This window comes from Chanodichthys erythropterus, chromosome 23, assembly GCF_024489055.1.
Source record: "Chanodichthys erythropterus isolate Z2021 chromosome 23, ASM2448905v1, whole genome shotgun sequence".
Classification (NCBI taxonomy): Eukaryota; Metazoa; Chordata; class Actinopteri; order Cypriniformes; family Xenocyprididae; genus Chanodichthys; species Chanodichthys erythropterus.
In genome coordinates this window covers 3,069,926-3,084,887 of record NC_090243.1, presented here as the reverse complement: position 1 = coordinate 3,084,887, position 14,962 = coordinate 3,069,926, and the positions used below count along the sequence as shown (strand labels likewise).

Sequence of the window (14,962 nt, the reverse complement as noted above, 5' to 3'; positions counted from 1 at the left end):
GAAGTAAAACAATTAAAACTGGGAGAAAATGATCCTTTTCCCAAGATAACAGCTCTGAGTGTTCTTCTATAATGCCTGATGAGTTTGGAGAACACCTGACAAGAGATAACAGACCATTCCTCCATACAGAATCTCTCCAGATCCTTCAGATTCCCAGCTTTATATTGGTGCTTCTTCTCTTCAGTTCATTCCATTCATTTTCAATAGTGTTCAGGTCAAAGAACTGGGACGGCCATGTTAGAAGTTTCATTTTGTGCTCAGTGACACATTTTTGTGTTGGTTTTGACGTTTGTTTTGGATCATTGTCTTGATAGAAGATTCAACCATGGCCCATTACAGTTGTGGCCAGAATTATTAGCCCCCTTCATAAATATGATCAAAGATGACTCTAAAAATAAATCTGCATTGTTTATCCTTTTGATCTTTAATTCATAAAATTAGCAAAAATCTAACCTTTCATTGAAGAAAAAGAATTGAAAGTGGGGGGAAATAACATTAAGAAATAAATGTTTTTCTCCAAAACATGTTGCCCACAATTATTAGCACCCCTAGAATTTTTTATGAGTAAAATACCTCTGAAGTATATTCCCATTCATATTTAAATTTTTTTAGCTCACCGGGGTGATCATGAACATGAAATTGTCCAGCCATGACTTCCTGTTCCACAGGATTATAAACATGAGGAAACACAAAGGCCAAATTCCCATAATCATTCATCACAATGAGAAAAAACAAAGAATATAGTTCTGATGGCCGACAGAAAATGAAAAGTTGTGATTTTCTAGGCTGATATGGCTAGGAACTATACTCTTATTCTGGTGTAATAATCAAGGAACTTTGCTGCCGTACCATGGGTGCAGCAGGTGTAATGATATTATGCAGCGGCTGTGACCCCCTGTTTGTTTAAGCTTTAAAATAATAGCTATGTTGTGTTATTCAGTTCAGTGGTTGCTTAGCAATTTGATTATGATTTTTTTTTTTTCACGAGGGTGGTGTACCACCAGCGGTACACTTCAGGTTTAAAGGGTTAATGGAATTTAGCCTTTGTGTTTCCTCATATTTGTACTCCTGTGGAACAGGAAAGTCATGGCTGGACAATTTCATGCTCCTACTCACCCTGGTGTGCTAAAAAGAAAAAAACGTAAATATGAATGGGAATATACTTATTAATATACTTATATATTTACTCAGAATTTCTAGGAGTTCCAAATATTGTGACTAACATGCATTGAAGCAAAACAGTTGTTTCACAATGTGAGCTTTCCCCCCACTTTCAACTGTTTTACTTCAATGAAAGGTTAGAATTTTGTCCATTTTTTTTGGAATGAAAGACCAAAAGGATAAACAATGCAGATTTATTTTCACAGCCGCCTTTGCTCATATTTACCAAGGGTGCCAATATTAGTGGAGAGCACTGTACCATGATATAGTTAGTTTTGCTTTAAATAAGGTTTTTATATCAACATTTTTTATTCAAATTTCATAATTCTTGTCACTAATTTCAATATTACAAAAAATGAATAATAGCCTAAGTTAAAACCTCAAGCGTACTGAAAACAAGTAATCAGTGATAAAATGAGAACAAAGAAACTAATTACAAGCATATAGGAAAACAAATTACAATAGAACAAAGGCACAAATGAAATAGACCTACCTGCAAAAATTCAAGCGCTAGAAATAAGAAATACTACATAAATTGTATAAAGTATTCAAATGTATAAAAAGCACTGCATAGTCTTCACTGTGTAAATTAATCTTAATCGTAATGTTGTTAAAGTTACAAAAGTGAATCAGTCAAGGACAGTGAGAGATTTTCTCTCTTTTGCTGTTTGATTAACATTAATGACACAGACGGTAGCAGGTGTATTAGGCTGCTGTCACTTTAAGACCGAACGCATGGATCCAATATACTGATTCACATGTGATTTTTCCTCAACCCCTTTACATTCACTTAAAGGAACACTCCACTTTTTTTGAAAATAGGCTCATTGTCCAACTCCCCTAGAGTTAAACAGTTGAGTTTTACCGTTTTCGAATCCATTCAGCCAATCTCCGGGTCTGGCGGTACCACTTTTAGCATAGCTTAGCATAGTTCATTGAATCTGATTAGACTGTTAGCATCGCGCTTAAAAATGACCAAAGAGTTTTGATATTTTTCCTATTTAAAACTTGACTCTTCTGTAGTTACATCGTGTACTAAGACCGACAGAAAATAAAAAGTTATGATTTTCTAGGCTGATATGGCTAGGAACTATACTCTCATTCAGGCGTAATAATCAAAGAACTTTGCTGCCGTATCATGGCTGCAGCAGGCACAATTGATTATTACGCCTGAATGAGAGTATAGTTCCTAGCCATATCAGCCTAGAAAATCATAACTTTTTATTTTCTGTCGGTCTTAGTACACGATGTAACTACAGAAGAGTCAAGTGGAGTTGGAAAATGAGCCTATTTTCAAAAAAAGTGGAGTGTTCCTTTAAGACTAGGGGTGCCCCTAATAGTTGACTAACCGTCAATCTGTGACGGACAGATCGTTAATAGGTGGTCTATGTGGTAATTACAGTACATGGGGCAAGACATCCAAAATGCTCACCTATCATTCATCAACCTCAAACATTGCTTATTATCTGGAACATGTAAGTAGTAGACATTTTACATGGCCGCTCACTTTAATGTTAACCTAGAAAAATGTGGGCTATTCAAATGTTTGTGCGGAGTGTGAAAGCTGCTTACTGCACGACAGCTAACATGGAGGCGCCGGTGCGATCACTTGCACTTAAAATACTCCGTCATTTTTGGTCATACAGATGGGAGGAATACATCTTTTGAATCTGTGAAGAGTCTACTTATATCTGTGTGCATCACAATAACAACAAAACTGTTATGCTTTTGTAAAATAATGAAAGCAAACAGAGTGCACTTTCTGCCGTCTCTGTGGACTTGAGCGAGCCAAAAAGAAAATAAAAAACAAAACTTCATGTAAATGTGCCTCACAGACATGAAAAATCTATAGAAAGCGAAATGTCTACCTTTAAATGAACCAATTAAAATGGAAAACAAATATTCTCAGGTTATGTAATCCATATGAAATGTGCATATAGGCGCGTTCACTACTGCGGAAATGACGAGTCAGCATCGTCAACATCACAGCAGTCGGAAATACAGAAAATACTAGTTTATCAATTAATTATTCAAATGTTAAAGCAATCTCCTTGCTGTTTTTCCCCAAAGCATTCATAATCATTACTACTGCCGGTGCACTGTGACAAGCTTTATGTGCATGCTTGTAGTCGACTAATTGCTTAAAATGAATGACTACTAGTTGTCCAGAAAAATCTTTAGTTGAGGGCAGCCCTACTTAAGACATAAATGACTGTGTTTATGAGGATACTTGCAAAGACGGGCATTTTGACATAAGTATGCGTATTTAACCATTCAAGCCCAATTAGGCGGCAAAAAGAACTCAGTTCAGTACTCACACGCTCTTCAGCTTCATGTCACACATCTCTCTGACAGCACGTGGATATACCGAAATTAGTCTCTTTCACTTCTTATTGCGCTTCAACACTTTAAAATCACTAGTTTTTTAAACAGCAATGCTTAAAAACAAATGCAAATGATATTGTGTCCCCCACCCTTATTACACAACTTGTCATTCAAACAGTGCTGTATACTTGCATTCATTGTGACAGTTGTTTGTAAATAAACTTATATTTACTTATGTAATGAACTGTTCATATATAATGAATTTCAGAACAGCATTCAAAACACTTAATGCTGGTTTATGCCAGAATCTGGGCAATATATTGGCTTAAATTAAGCTAACTCTGCTTGGAACAACACATGGGAAGCATTTCAAGGCCGCTAACATGATGATCTGTAAATATTTAAATGGAAAAAGGTATAAATCATGTCCATTTCGTTAAATCATCTTGAGAATCTCTTAACAGTTTATATAAAAGGCAATAGCTACCCAGACTGCCTCTGAGCACTTTTGTCATTTATATAACATCATCGAGACATAACAGATTTCTTCTGGTTGGGAGTCATTTACATATGTGATCCTTTCTGAAATGGAGGTGTTGGTGGAGGTGCGGCATACTTACGGCTCTGTGTGTACATACATGTCACATGATCCATTTTCCACCTCGATTGGTCCATCCACTGGGTCCAGTCCTTGTTCTGACAGCTGTTTCAAGGCACTAAGAGCAGCCTGTGTGAGGTAAGGAAACAGATGGCTTTGAGTAAGACAACATCACCCACATCAGCTGCTTTTTAAATAACACTTACTATCAGAAACCTGAGACTGACAGGACGCTTTCTGCTCCCCCTGTTTTGTTTGGCTCTTTCCAGATCTCTGTTTATCTAACGTTTATCTAATGTTATTAGGTCAATGTTTTCAGGCTTGCATGTCCTCCAGCCAATGAGTGGATTTACGTTGCCGATCAGCCACGCTATGGGCCAATATGCAAAAAATTAGCAATAAATCAAGTGTGCAGACAAAGTGTGCTGAAATAATAACGGCTGATAAGTCAGGTGTAACTGATATCCTGTTTTGCTCTAAAAAGAGTCCACAGCCAATGAGAGACTTCAACAAATCCATAAAGTTTGTAAGTTTTAAACTGGTAAGGTAACATAAAATGACTTAATGGAAGTAGAATAAAAATGGATTGAAATATTTGTTGTTTCATTTATGATTATACTTTTTTCAGTGGTAATTATCTATTACTCAATTTGAAATACCACTCACAGACATTTATATTTTGAGTGTGTGTGTACAGGTTTATATTACATTATATTACATTGTGGGGAACAAGGCTAGTAAAACCTGAGATCACCTCCATTGTGGGGACCAGCCAGCAGTCCCCATGGGGGAAATGGATTAATAAACATACTAAATGATGTTTTTCTGAAAATGTAAAAATGCCGAAACTTTTCAGTGATGGGTAGGTGTCAGAATATACAGTTTGTACAGTATAAAAACCATTATGCATTATGTATGTATGTGTATATATATATATATATATATATATATATATATATATATATATATATATATATATATATATATATATATATATATATACACAAACACACACACACACATATTTTTGTAATATATGTATATATATAATATGTATATGTGTATACAGTATATATGTATATGTGTGTGTATATATACACACAATATGAAATGTATAAAGAACATTTCATTTCACAGAACTCTATAATTGAATTATTTTATATGATCAGACTCAAATCTGATGTCAATATTTATTTTTTATAAAAGTTATCTGAAAACAATGTGGTGGAAACTGTGCTGTTATATTTTAATATTTATATTTTGCTTGATTTTTTTTCAGTTAGTTGCCAAGGCAGATTTTTAGTTTTTTAGGTTGTACATCTAATATTTATTTTATTTCAGATTTATTTCAATTACTGAAAACTTTTTTTAGTGGTTATAGTTAACAATAACAACACTGGAAACATCTAATAAGCTAATCAGCAAATCAGTAAATTTGCACAATTAGTTAATATTATTAATGTATTTTTTAATGGTTTGTCCCAAAACTTGTGTTAGACTAATGAAATTCCTTTATTGTGAGATAGTGTTTGAATTACAATTCAGTAAATTCCTCTTCCTGTCAATTCCATTCAACAACTGTATGAAGTGGCCAAATGAATCCAAATTCCAACGTGAATAGAAAAGGGAGCCTTAAATTATTTTTTGTCACTTAATAGAGTTTTAGCCAACTACATCAAATGAATATAGGCTATTATGGCCTTAAGTGCATCATTTATAAAAAGGAAGTGTATCCTGCAGGACTGTACACAAGTTGGCCATCAGAGATTACAGGCAGATGCTTCTCTCCTCAACCGGACGTTAGGAAATCTTACAGAACATGATAGTCGGCATGTCTGTCACAATCCCTAAAGCCTCGTTCAGCAGGTCCAAATAAACGTACTATGTCTGAGAATCATGGCTCAATAGGGACACAGTGCAAGAAAAGCGAATAGTGAGAGTGCAGTTGCTGAGGGGAGACCCTCGCAGTGACAGAAGCGGGTTGAGAATTGGCAGATCCACCTGGTTGTCTCCAGCATCCTGCCAATGAGCACCAGATGTGCTGCAAGGGACGCAACAACCATGACATATTTCTCACAGCTGACAGCCTATTCCCTCTGAACCCAAACCCCCCAGCACCCCAACCCACTCATGAGAGGCGTGGACACCACACACGCACAGATGTGTGTGCATTCCTCACCCTGATTAATCAGTATTTGGCCGGATCAAATAACGGCAGCTAATTGTGTCAGGCACCCTGTTGTATCTATATGTGTGTCCATCTCAGATAGAACAGACTTTGATGAGTGTTATGTATCATATCTTATACTATGAAGGATATAGTACACAGTGGTCCCAAAAAGTATTTAGATGTTTAATATACACTTAAACATGTCTAAAATGCTATTGACTTAGATACAAAATATCAAACCAAGTGGCATCTGCAAACAATCCACTAATGTTTGCTAATCAAGAAGTGTCCCATTTTATTTTTTTTTTTCATCTTTTAAAACACACACAATGCTAACCTTATGCTAACCAAAGCTGCAATTATTTGATCAAAAATACAGTAAAAACAAAATACAGTAAAAACAATAATATTGTAAAATAATATTACAACTTAAAATAACTGTTTTCTATTTCAATATATTTTAATATATAATTTATTCTTGAGATGACAAAGCTGAATTTTTAGCATCATCATACATAGTCTTCAGTATCACATGATACTTCAGATATCATTCTAATATGCTGATTTGGTGCTCAAGAAACATTTCTCATTATCATCAATGTTAAAGGAGTTAGTTCACCCCAAAATGAAAATGCTGACTCACCCTCTTGTCGTTTAACACCCATAAGACCTTCGTTCACCTTTAGAACACAAATTAAGATATTTTTCATAAAATCCGATGGCTGAGTGAGGCCTTCATTGCTAGCAAAACAATTAACACTTTCAGATGCCCAGAAAGCTACTAAAGATTTTTAAAACAGTTCATGTGACTACAGTGGTTCAGCCTTAAAGGCTTAGTTCACCCTAAATGAAAATTATGTAATTGATTACTCACGGCCTGCATTGCCAGCAATAACACTCCCTTTTTCAGATGCCCAGAAAGCTACTAAAAACATATTTAAAACAGTTCATGTGACTATAGTGGCTTAACCTTAATATTATAAAAAGTGACAAGAATACTTTTTGTGTGCCAAAAATAACAAAATAGCGACTTTATTCCACATTATCTAGTGATGGGCGATTTCAAAACGATGCTTCATGAAGCTTCAAAGCTTTATGAATCATTTGTTTCGAATCAGTGGTTCAGAGTCCAAAATCACATGATTTCAGTAAACGAGTCTTCGTTACGTCATAAGTGTTTCGAAACTTCAATAGTTCACGTGACTTTGGCAGTTTGATACGCGATCCGAACCACTGAAATGAAACAAAGCTTTGAAGCTTCATGAATCAGTGTTTTGAAATCACCCATCACTAGATATTGAATAAAGTTGCTATTTTACTATTTTTGGCGCACAAAAAGTATTCTCGTAGTTTCATAACATTAATGTTGAACCACTATAGTCACATGAACTGTTTTAAATACATCTTCAGTAGATTTCTGTGCATTTGAAAGTGTTAATTATCTTGCTGGAAAACGCAGGCCTCACCGAGCCATCGGATTTATAAAAAAATATCTTAATTTGTTCCGAAGATGAACAAAAGTCTTACGTGTGTGGAATGACATGAGGGTGAGTAATTAATGACAGAATTTTCATTTTTTGGGTGAACTAACCCTTTAAGAACATTTTTTTTTTTTTTTTAATTCTTTGAAGAATATAAAGAATGTCATATTTGAAATCTTTTGTAACATTATAAATATCTTTTTGGTCACTTTTGATCAGTTTAATGCATCTTTACTGAATAAAATATTTAATTTCTTTCAAAATAAATCTTACTGATGTCAAACGTTTGAACAGTAGTGTATATATATAAATCTTTTTTTTTTTTTTTTTTTTTTTAAAATGTTTTGCTTGAAAAGTGTTCTTTTCTGCAGCGATGTTCCTATATTTTTAAGTGTGGCTTAAATGGTTGCTTTTCAGGCCCAATTCTAACAGTTGGAAAGCCTCATAGTCAATAAATAGGACAGGCCTGAAACAAATCCAATCCTGCTTACAGAACCTTGACAAAAACCCAGACTCTGACTTAACATGTCAAAGAATGGTTCATCATGTGCTAATGTGAAAATTTGAGTTAAGCTGGCCAAAGTACAGGAAATGAGTGCAGTACATGACAATGAGCCACATTAGTGAGTTTATGCCATCACATCTGCAGGGATGACAGTCAAATCACTGTGAACGGTGAAAAGTCATTCTATCACGGCACATATATTTGTCCATTTAAGGAGCACTTTTGGGGGTTTTTATGTGTGGAATGTCTTATCAACTTGTGAAATCTTTGGAAAATGAGCTCTTATCTATAATGGAACATATTGTACGGCTGCAGTCTGTTACCCAGAGCATGCATGTAAATTCCCAGCGGCGTTTGGAGCAGTAATAAATCAGGTTTAAATTAAATTTGTTTTGGTGATTGATGACAAGTGTGTATAAGGCTCAATAAGGAGGGCATTATTCAGCCAGGAAATTTTTCAATATTCCAGACAATAATTTAAAGGCATCCTGAGTTTTCCCGGTAAACGAACAGTTCTCAGGACTGCTATGAAAGAGCGAGCACCAAAATGACTTCCTGAATGCTGTGTAAATCATCCGTAGGCCAACTTAATACTCTGCTATTTGACTTCAATATGCATTTAATTTACTTCAGGGAACATACGCAAGATATGGAAAGGAATAGAAAGGGAATGAAAACAACACCATTCCAAGACATAAATTCAATGTGCACTATAAAAAAATGATTGTGATCTTAACGGTTAAAGACTAAAAATGCTACGGTAAAAATGCTACGGTAATTGGTCAACAGTAAGTTTCCTTAATATATACAGTGAATAACTGTTTGAATAACTATTTTACAGTAAAATACTGTTAAATTAACAGTTTTTCGAAGTGAAAAAGAACAAGTCATTAGCTATGTTTCCATCCAAAGTTGCGTATTTAATTCATGCGCAAATTTTGAAACATTTGCGAATAAAGAACTGTTTCCATCCAGCAAATCGAAGAGAAAAACGTCACTTCCTGATACACTGGCTCTAAATATCACTAAGAAAAATAGAAGTTTCTGCAATAGAAGCCATTGTATATAATAATTTTCATATATAATAAATTATTTGCACCTCTTAGCATGCAGATGAAACACAATAAACGCTGTCATGTTATCTTGCATTGAAATACCTGGTATTTGTGAATGCAATCGTGTGAGGCGCTTCTGGGAGGGAATTAAGCTGAACCACTTTAACGACAGACTTTGCTCAGGCATTACAGAATGACCAAAAACAGCATTTCAGAGGCTGTGCGACGACATTGGTCTGCTGGTTGGTCCATATATGCCATCCCATCGCAAAGTCACATGTCTTTTTTGATGCGCATCAAGGAATTTATTCTGTAAAAGTGTTTCCATTGTAGCTTATGTGCATGTTTTTGTGTCGCATACAAATTTTATCCTACTCATTTGAGCGCATAAGTTTTTTATGCGCATTTGTAGAATTTATGCACATCTTGTCGTTTCCATCCAGCGTTTTTTTATGCGATATCCTAAAATGTGCATAAAAATAGGTGGATGGTCTAATTTACAGTGAAAAGCTATAAATTAACATTCCCAGAATTCCCTGCGCAACACTTCACATTAGATCTATTTTTGTTGAAATAACTATATTTCTTCTTAGTTTTTTTCTAATCAGTTCTGTACATTAGGGTTTTATGTTACATCTAATGTTGTTAAATCAATGTGACATCTATTTGACGCTTTACACAATAATGACTTCAAATTATCTTTTGGGGGTAATTTCTCAGCCAAAATTGATGTGCGATTAAATTGCAATTAATTAGATTAATTAATCGCCACATCAAGTAATTAATTAGATAGGTAAAAAAAAATTGTATTGCACTATTTTAGTATAATTGGTGGTCATGTGTGGTGTTTAGTATTTGTGTGAATGACACTGCACTTTTTGTATATTATCATTTACCTTCTCAGCTTGTGGAAAAGCTGCTTGTGATAAGCTTTGATTCTTCATGTGACTTTCTCATCCCCACCTGTTTTTGGTGGTGGTCAGTGTATTACACAGGTACAAAACAGATATTTGTACTTTAAAAGGTTGATTTATTAACTAGGGCTGTTGATTTGAAAACTAACAAGTTAAAATTTTTAATGCATTTAACGCACTTGCCCTGCCCCAGAACTAAAAGTTATCTGTAATTTATAACAGTTGATTGATGACAAATATGATGCAGGGCAACAACTCACTGTGCAATGAAGCCTATAGAATGCAGTCAGAATTCTCTAAAATTCAAGATATGGGGGCAAAAAAAGCCCCTGTTTGAGTTTTTGTCTCATTTTAGATCATATGAGTTAAAGGGATAGTTCACCCAAAAATGAAAATTTGATGTTTATCTGCTTACCCCCAGTGCATCCAAGATGTAGGTGACTTTTTTTCTTCAGTCGAACACAAATTATGATTTTTAACTGCAACCGCTGCCGTCTGTCAGTCAAATAATAGCAGTGATTGGGAACTTGAACAATAAGAGTCGAAAAAACTTCCATGGACAAATCCAAATTAAACCCTGCGGCTCGTGACGGCACATTGATGTCCTGAGACACGAAACGATCGGTCTGTGCGAGAAACCGAACATTATTTATATAATTTTACTTCTAATACACCACTATGTCCAACTTCGTTCAGCTTCCTGTTAGTGAGGTCAAAAAACGCGTTGTGATGACGGAAGTGATGTCTCGCCCATATACTTCAATGAGCGCGAGACATCACTTCTGTTGTCAGAGCGTGATCAGACCTCACTAGCCGGAAGCTGAACGAAGTTGGACATAGTGGTGTATTAGAGGTAAAAAATGATATAAATACTGTTCAGTTTCTCGCACAAACCGATCGTTTCGTGTCTTAGGACATCAATGTGCCGTCACGAGCCGCAGGGTTTCATTTGGATTTGTCTATGGAAGTTTTTTCGACTCTTATTGTTCAAGTTCCCAATCACTGCTATTATTTGACTGACAGACGGCAGCGGTTGCAGTTAAAAATCATAATTTGCGTTCGACTGAAGAAAAAAAGTCACCTACATCTTGAATGCCCTGGGGGTAAACAGATAAACATAAAATTTTCATTTTTGGGTGAACTATCCCTTTAAGCAATATAACACGAGTAATAAGTTCAATTATAATATAATAATGTTATATTACACGAGTGCAAGTTTTTGTCCCAAATAAACGAGTGCAAATGCAATACTGATTTTATAGAACAGTTCAGTAAATAAGTTACTATTATAGTTGATATTGTGTTATTTTAGACACAATACTGTCTGTTCTTTTTAATTTTGCCTATGAAAATATATAAAGACAAAACAGAACTGTTTGTCTCCGCACAATACACAACAGTGTTTCATTTCTGAATCCGCCTTTTGAACGAACAAAGTGCAACCAAGGATTCAGTGCGGCGCTGCACAGACCGATCAGTGTATGACATCAAAGTACAGCGAGAGCGATTAAAAATTATACAGAACCATTTGCTCTCTAATAGCTCTCGTGGTACTTTGATATCATACCCCGATCAGTCTGCACAGCGCCGCTTCAAGTCCAAAAAGCCTGAATGAATCAGTCGTTTGACTGAATCGAATGAATGAATGATCGACTTAATCATTAAGACATTTAATGCCACCTACTAGCAGTTTTAGTTTCTTATTTAGAGTCTAATTTTATTTGAAAAAACAATTTCATATTTCTATATTAATTATAAAAAAGGTATAGTTCACTCAAAAATGAAAATTGAGTCATCATTTACTCAACCTCATAGTCCAAAAGTTCATGTGTAGCCTAATGGTGCGTTCACACCGGACGCGAATGAGGCGTAAGCGCGAGTGATTTACATGGTAAGTCAATGCAAAGACGCGAATTGACATCCTGCGGCGCGAATTGAGCGATTCGGGCGTTTGACGCGCTTAACGCGTGATTCGCGCAAATTGCGCAAGTTGAAAAATCTGAACTTTGCCGGATTTCCGCGCCGCGTTAACCAATCAGGAGCTTGCTCTAGTAGTGACGTGACGTAGCGAGCTGAGACAGAAATTCGAGAAATAAAATATAGATATAGAAATATAGAAACAGAAATAAAAAGGATCGTGTTTGAAAGAAAGTGAGTGAGGAGGTCGGACAATCTGATTAGTTGTAAAAAGCGGTCTTTACTCAATTTGAGCTATATATATATATATATATATATATATATATATATATATATATATATATATATATATATATATATATATATATATATATATATATATATATATATATATATATATATATTATATTATATTATATTATATTATATTATATTATATACACACACACACACATTAAAACTACAAGCCAACTAAAAACAACCAATTGAGCTTATTCGCTGTAATTTACAATTATTTCCCCACTGACAAGTTGTGTTTATTCAGAGGAAGTGTGCAGAAAGCAGTGGGAGAGTCTGGGACACATAAAGGAGCGGGAGAGCCCCTCTCATGACGCGAATTCGCATCTGTTGTGAAGGGATTTTCATGCGCGAATGAAGCGAGTAAACTCAAAATGTTCACGCGTCCAACTACGTGCGAATAGCATGATTTATTCGCACAAGTCGCGTCTGGTGTGAACGCAGCATAATAGATTCTATGTCGAATCAAATAAAATATTTATTTCTATTTGATGCTTTACACAATAATGACTTCAAATGATCTTTTAGGTATAATTTCTCAGCCAAAATTGATGTGCAATTAAAATCCACATTAATTAGACTAAAAATTTTAGATTAATCGCTTGACAGCCCTAATATTAACAATATTTTAGTTAATGAAATTCCAGTCATTTTTAATCGTAAAAAACAGCTCATTATGCTGCTTGATAACGCAAACTGGTATTTCTTACCATATTATTTTAATGTGTCATCTTAATAATAAACATGATGGATTGTAGCGCAAACAGTTTTACAGTTTACTGCACTTCTCATTATTTCCCTAGAGCGGCTAATAAATCAGAAGTCTCACACATTCACAGAAAACACCTTTCCTCCACGTTGAAAAATAAGGTGGATAGGTTGGTATATTAACATCATTAAATACGTTGGTATATTATCAGTTAATTAAATTTAAGTTAAATCTGTAAAACATAAAATGTCGCTACCGTATTTTGTACGGTAAAGCTTTTTCAACAGTGTGCCTATTGAATAAAAATAAGGTCTCTAAATTCAATCAAAACCCTCCTTTGCGACTAAATTTCCTCTGACATTTAAGGTATGTTTAAACAGCCTCGCGTCCAAAGCCATGCATGCTGCGAAAAATTAGGCTTGAGACGCGAGCGTAAGCTTGGACTTTTGATGGATTCGGATGCAGATTCCTCTACGGTACAAAGCGTATAACTCATCCTCTCCTGTGGCCAATAAATTGCAATCAAAAGGGTAATTACCGGTGTTGTGTGTGTGTGTGTCATTACAGTCTCTGAGTAAATAAGCAGCATCTGCTTTTGCGCTGCCAGACAAAGACCATGAATCAAGCGGGAGAAGACAGGCTTGTGATAAAGGCCCGGCAGCCCATCACCAAACAGCGGGCTCAAAGATAAATATCCGACTATCTATTGTAACAACAGTCAATTACATCATTATTTTTCTAATGAGATAAAGTGAGCCTGCCGAATCACTGATGGGCTGAAATATGTTTAGTCTAGCCCCCCAACCTGGAAGTGGTCAATCTCTGTCGTTGAGAACATCAGATCAGAAGTAGCGCTGTCCCGGGACCCCAGGTGACACCCCCACATCGCTCCCCTGCTTTAGATAACACGCCACCACTCAGCGAAGGCATTAGTAAGCTCAATCGATAAATCTTGACATGCTACTTTGCGAGTCGCATTCATCAGCTCACCGTTGGATTCAAACGAATGGAAAAAAAGTGGAATGTGGAATGTGTCAAAGCTAAATATCTCGGTGCGGACTAAAAGGCGGGTGGAGGAAGACGAACGGAGGACTTTGTCAAAGGACAGTGAGGAGTCATTTTTCTAAGCTGCTTTAATGGTTTCCCTGATTGCATTTTCATTTCCTTCACTGCCTTGGCTAAACAGTGGCGCTTTCCTCTAGAGATGAGCTCTATGCCTTTGAGGCCAATCTACAGACAGGGAGGGAGGTGATGGATCGACAGGGCCAAGCACCTCTATCGACCTGGCTCTCACAGGGGGGGCATCCAACAAGGATAACATGGAAGCCTTCAAGCTGAAGTGGAGAGAATCTGACAGCCTATCACTCACGGACATGGAGCGTAGAAAGCAAGCATTAACTACATTTAGTCGGTCCCTGTGGTAGAGACGTTAAGGGGGGGATTCGCTAAAAATGATTTGCACCAACTTATACTGTTGTTTATTTGCATGCAGTGTTGTTTTAGCACCCAATTCACTTAAGGATTCAATATTATCAGCTGTTGTATGATAAAATGCTGATGTTCATTATTTATGCATCTGATAAATTATTTTTTAATAAAATGCCACCTTATCTCTGTAAAGCCTGGCATAAAATAAAAGTCAGAAAAATCTACTTTTTTGAAACAGAACAGTTCATTGAATCTTTAGCAAAAAATAAAATAAAAAAAAATTATATATTATATATATCTCAAATAAGCGGCGTCATTTTTTTAATGCACAGGGTACCCTTTTGGCGTCATTTTCCGATGCGCAGGATACTCCATTGCTTTCACTGAGAAACCAAATATGAC

General features: G+C 35.7%; 1 protein-coding gene across 3 annotated transcripts in view; it reads right to left on the bottom strand.

Annotated features, from left to right (window-relative positions):
- Positions 1 to 14,962, bottom strand: part of stau2 (staufen double-stranded RNA binding protein 2) — a 153,262-nt gene that overhangs the window by 6,111 nt on the left and 132,189 nt on the right. For 2 of the 3 annotated variants that reach the window (XM_067377626.1, XM_067377627.1), the window contains exon 14: positions 4,107 to 4,213. In XM_067377626.1, coding sequence (XP_067233727.1) covers positions 4,107 to 4,213 — 107 coding nt within the window. The remainder of the gene's footprint in view (positions 1 to 4,106; positions 4,214 to 14,962) is intronic. The other variant, XM_067377628.1, reaches the window with a different exon arrangement.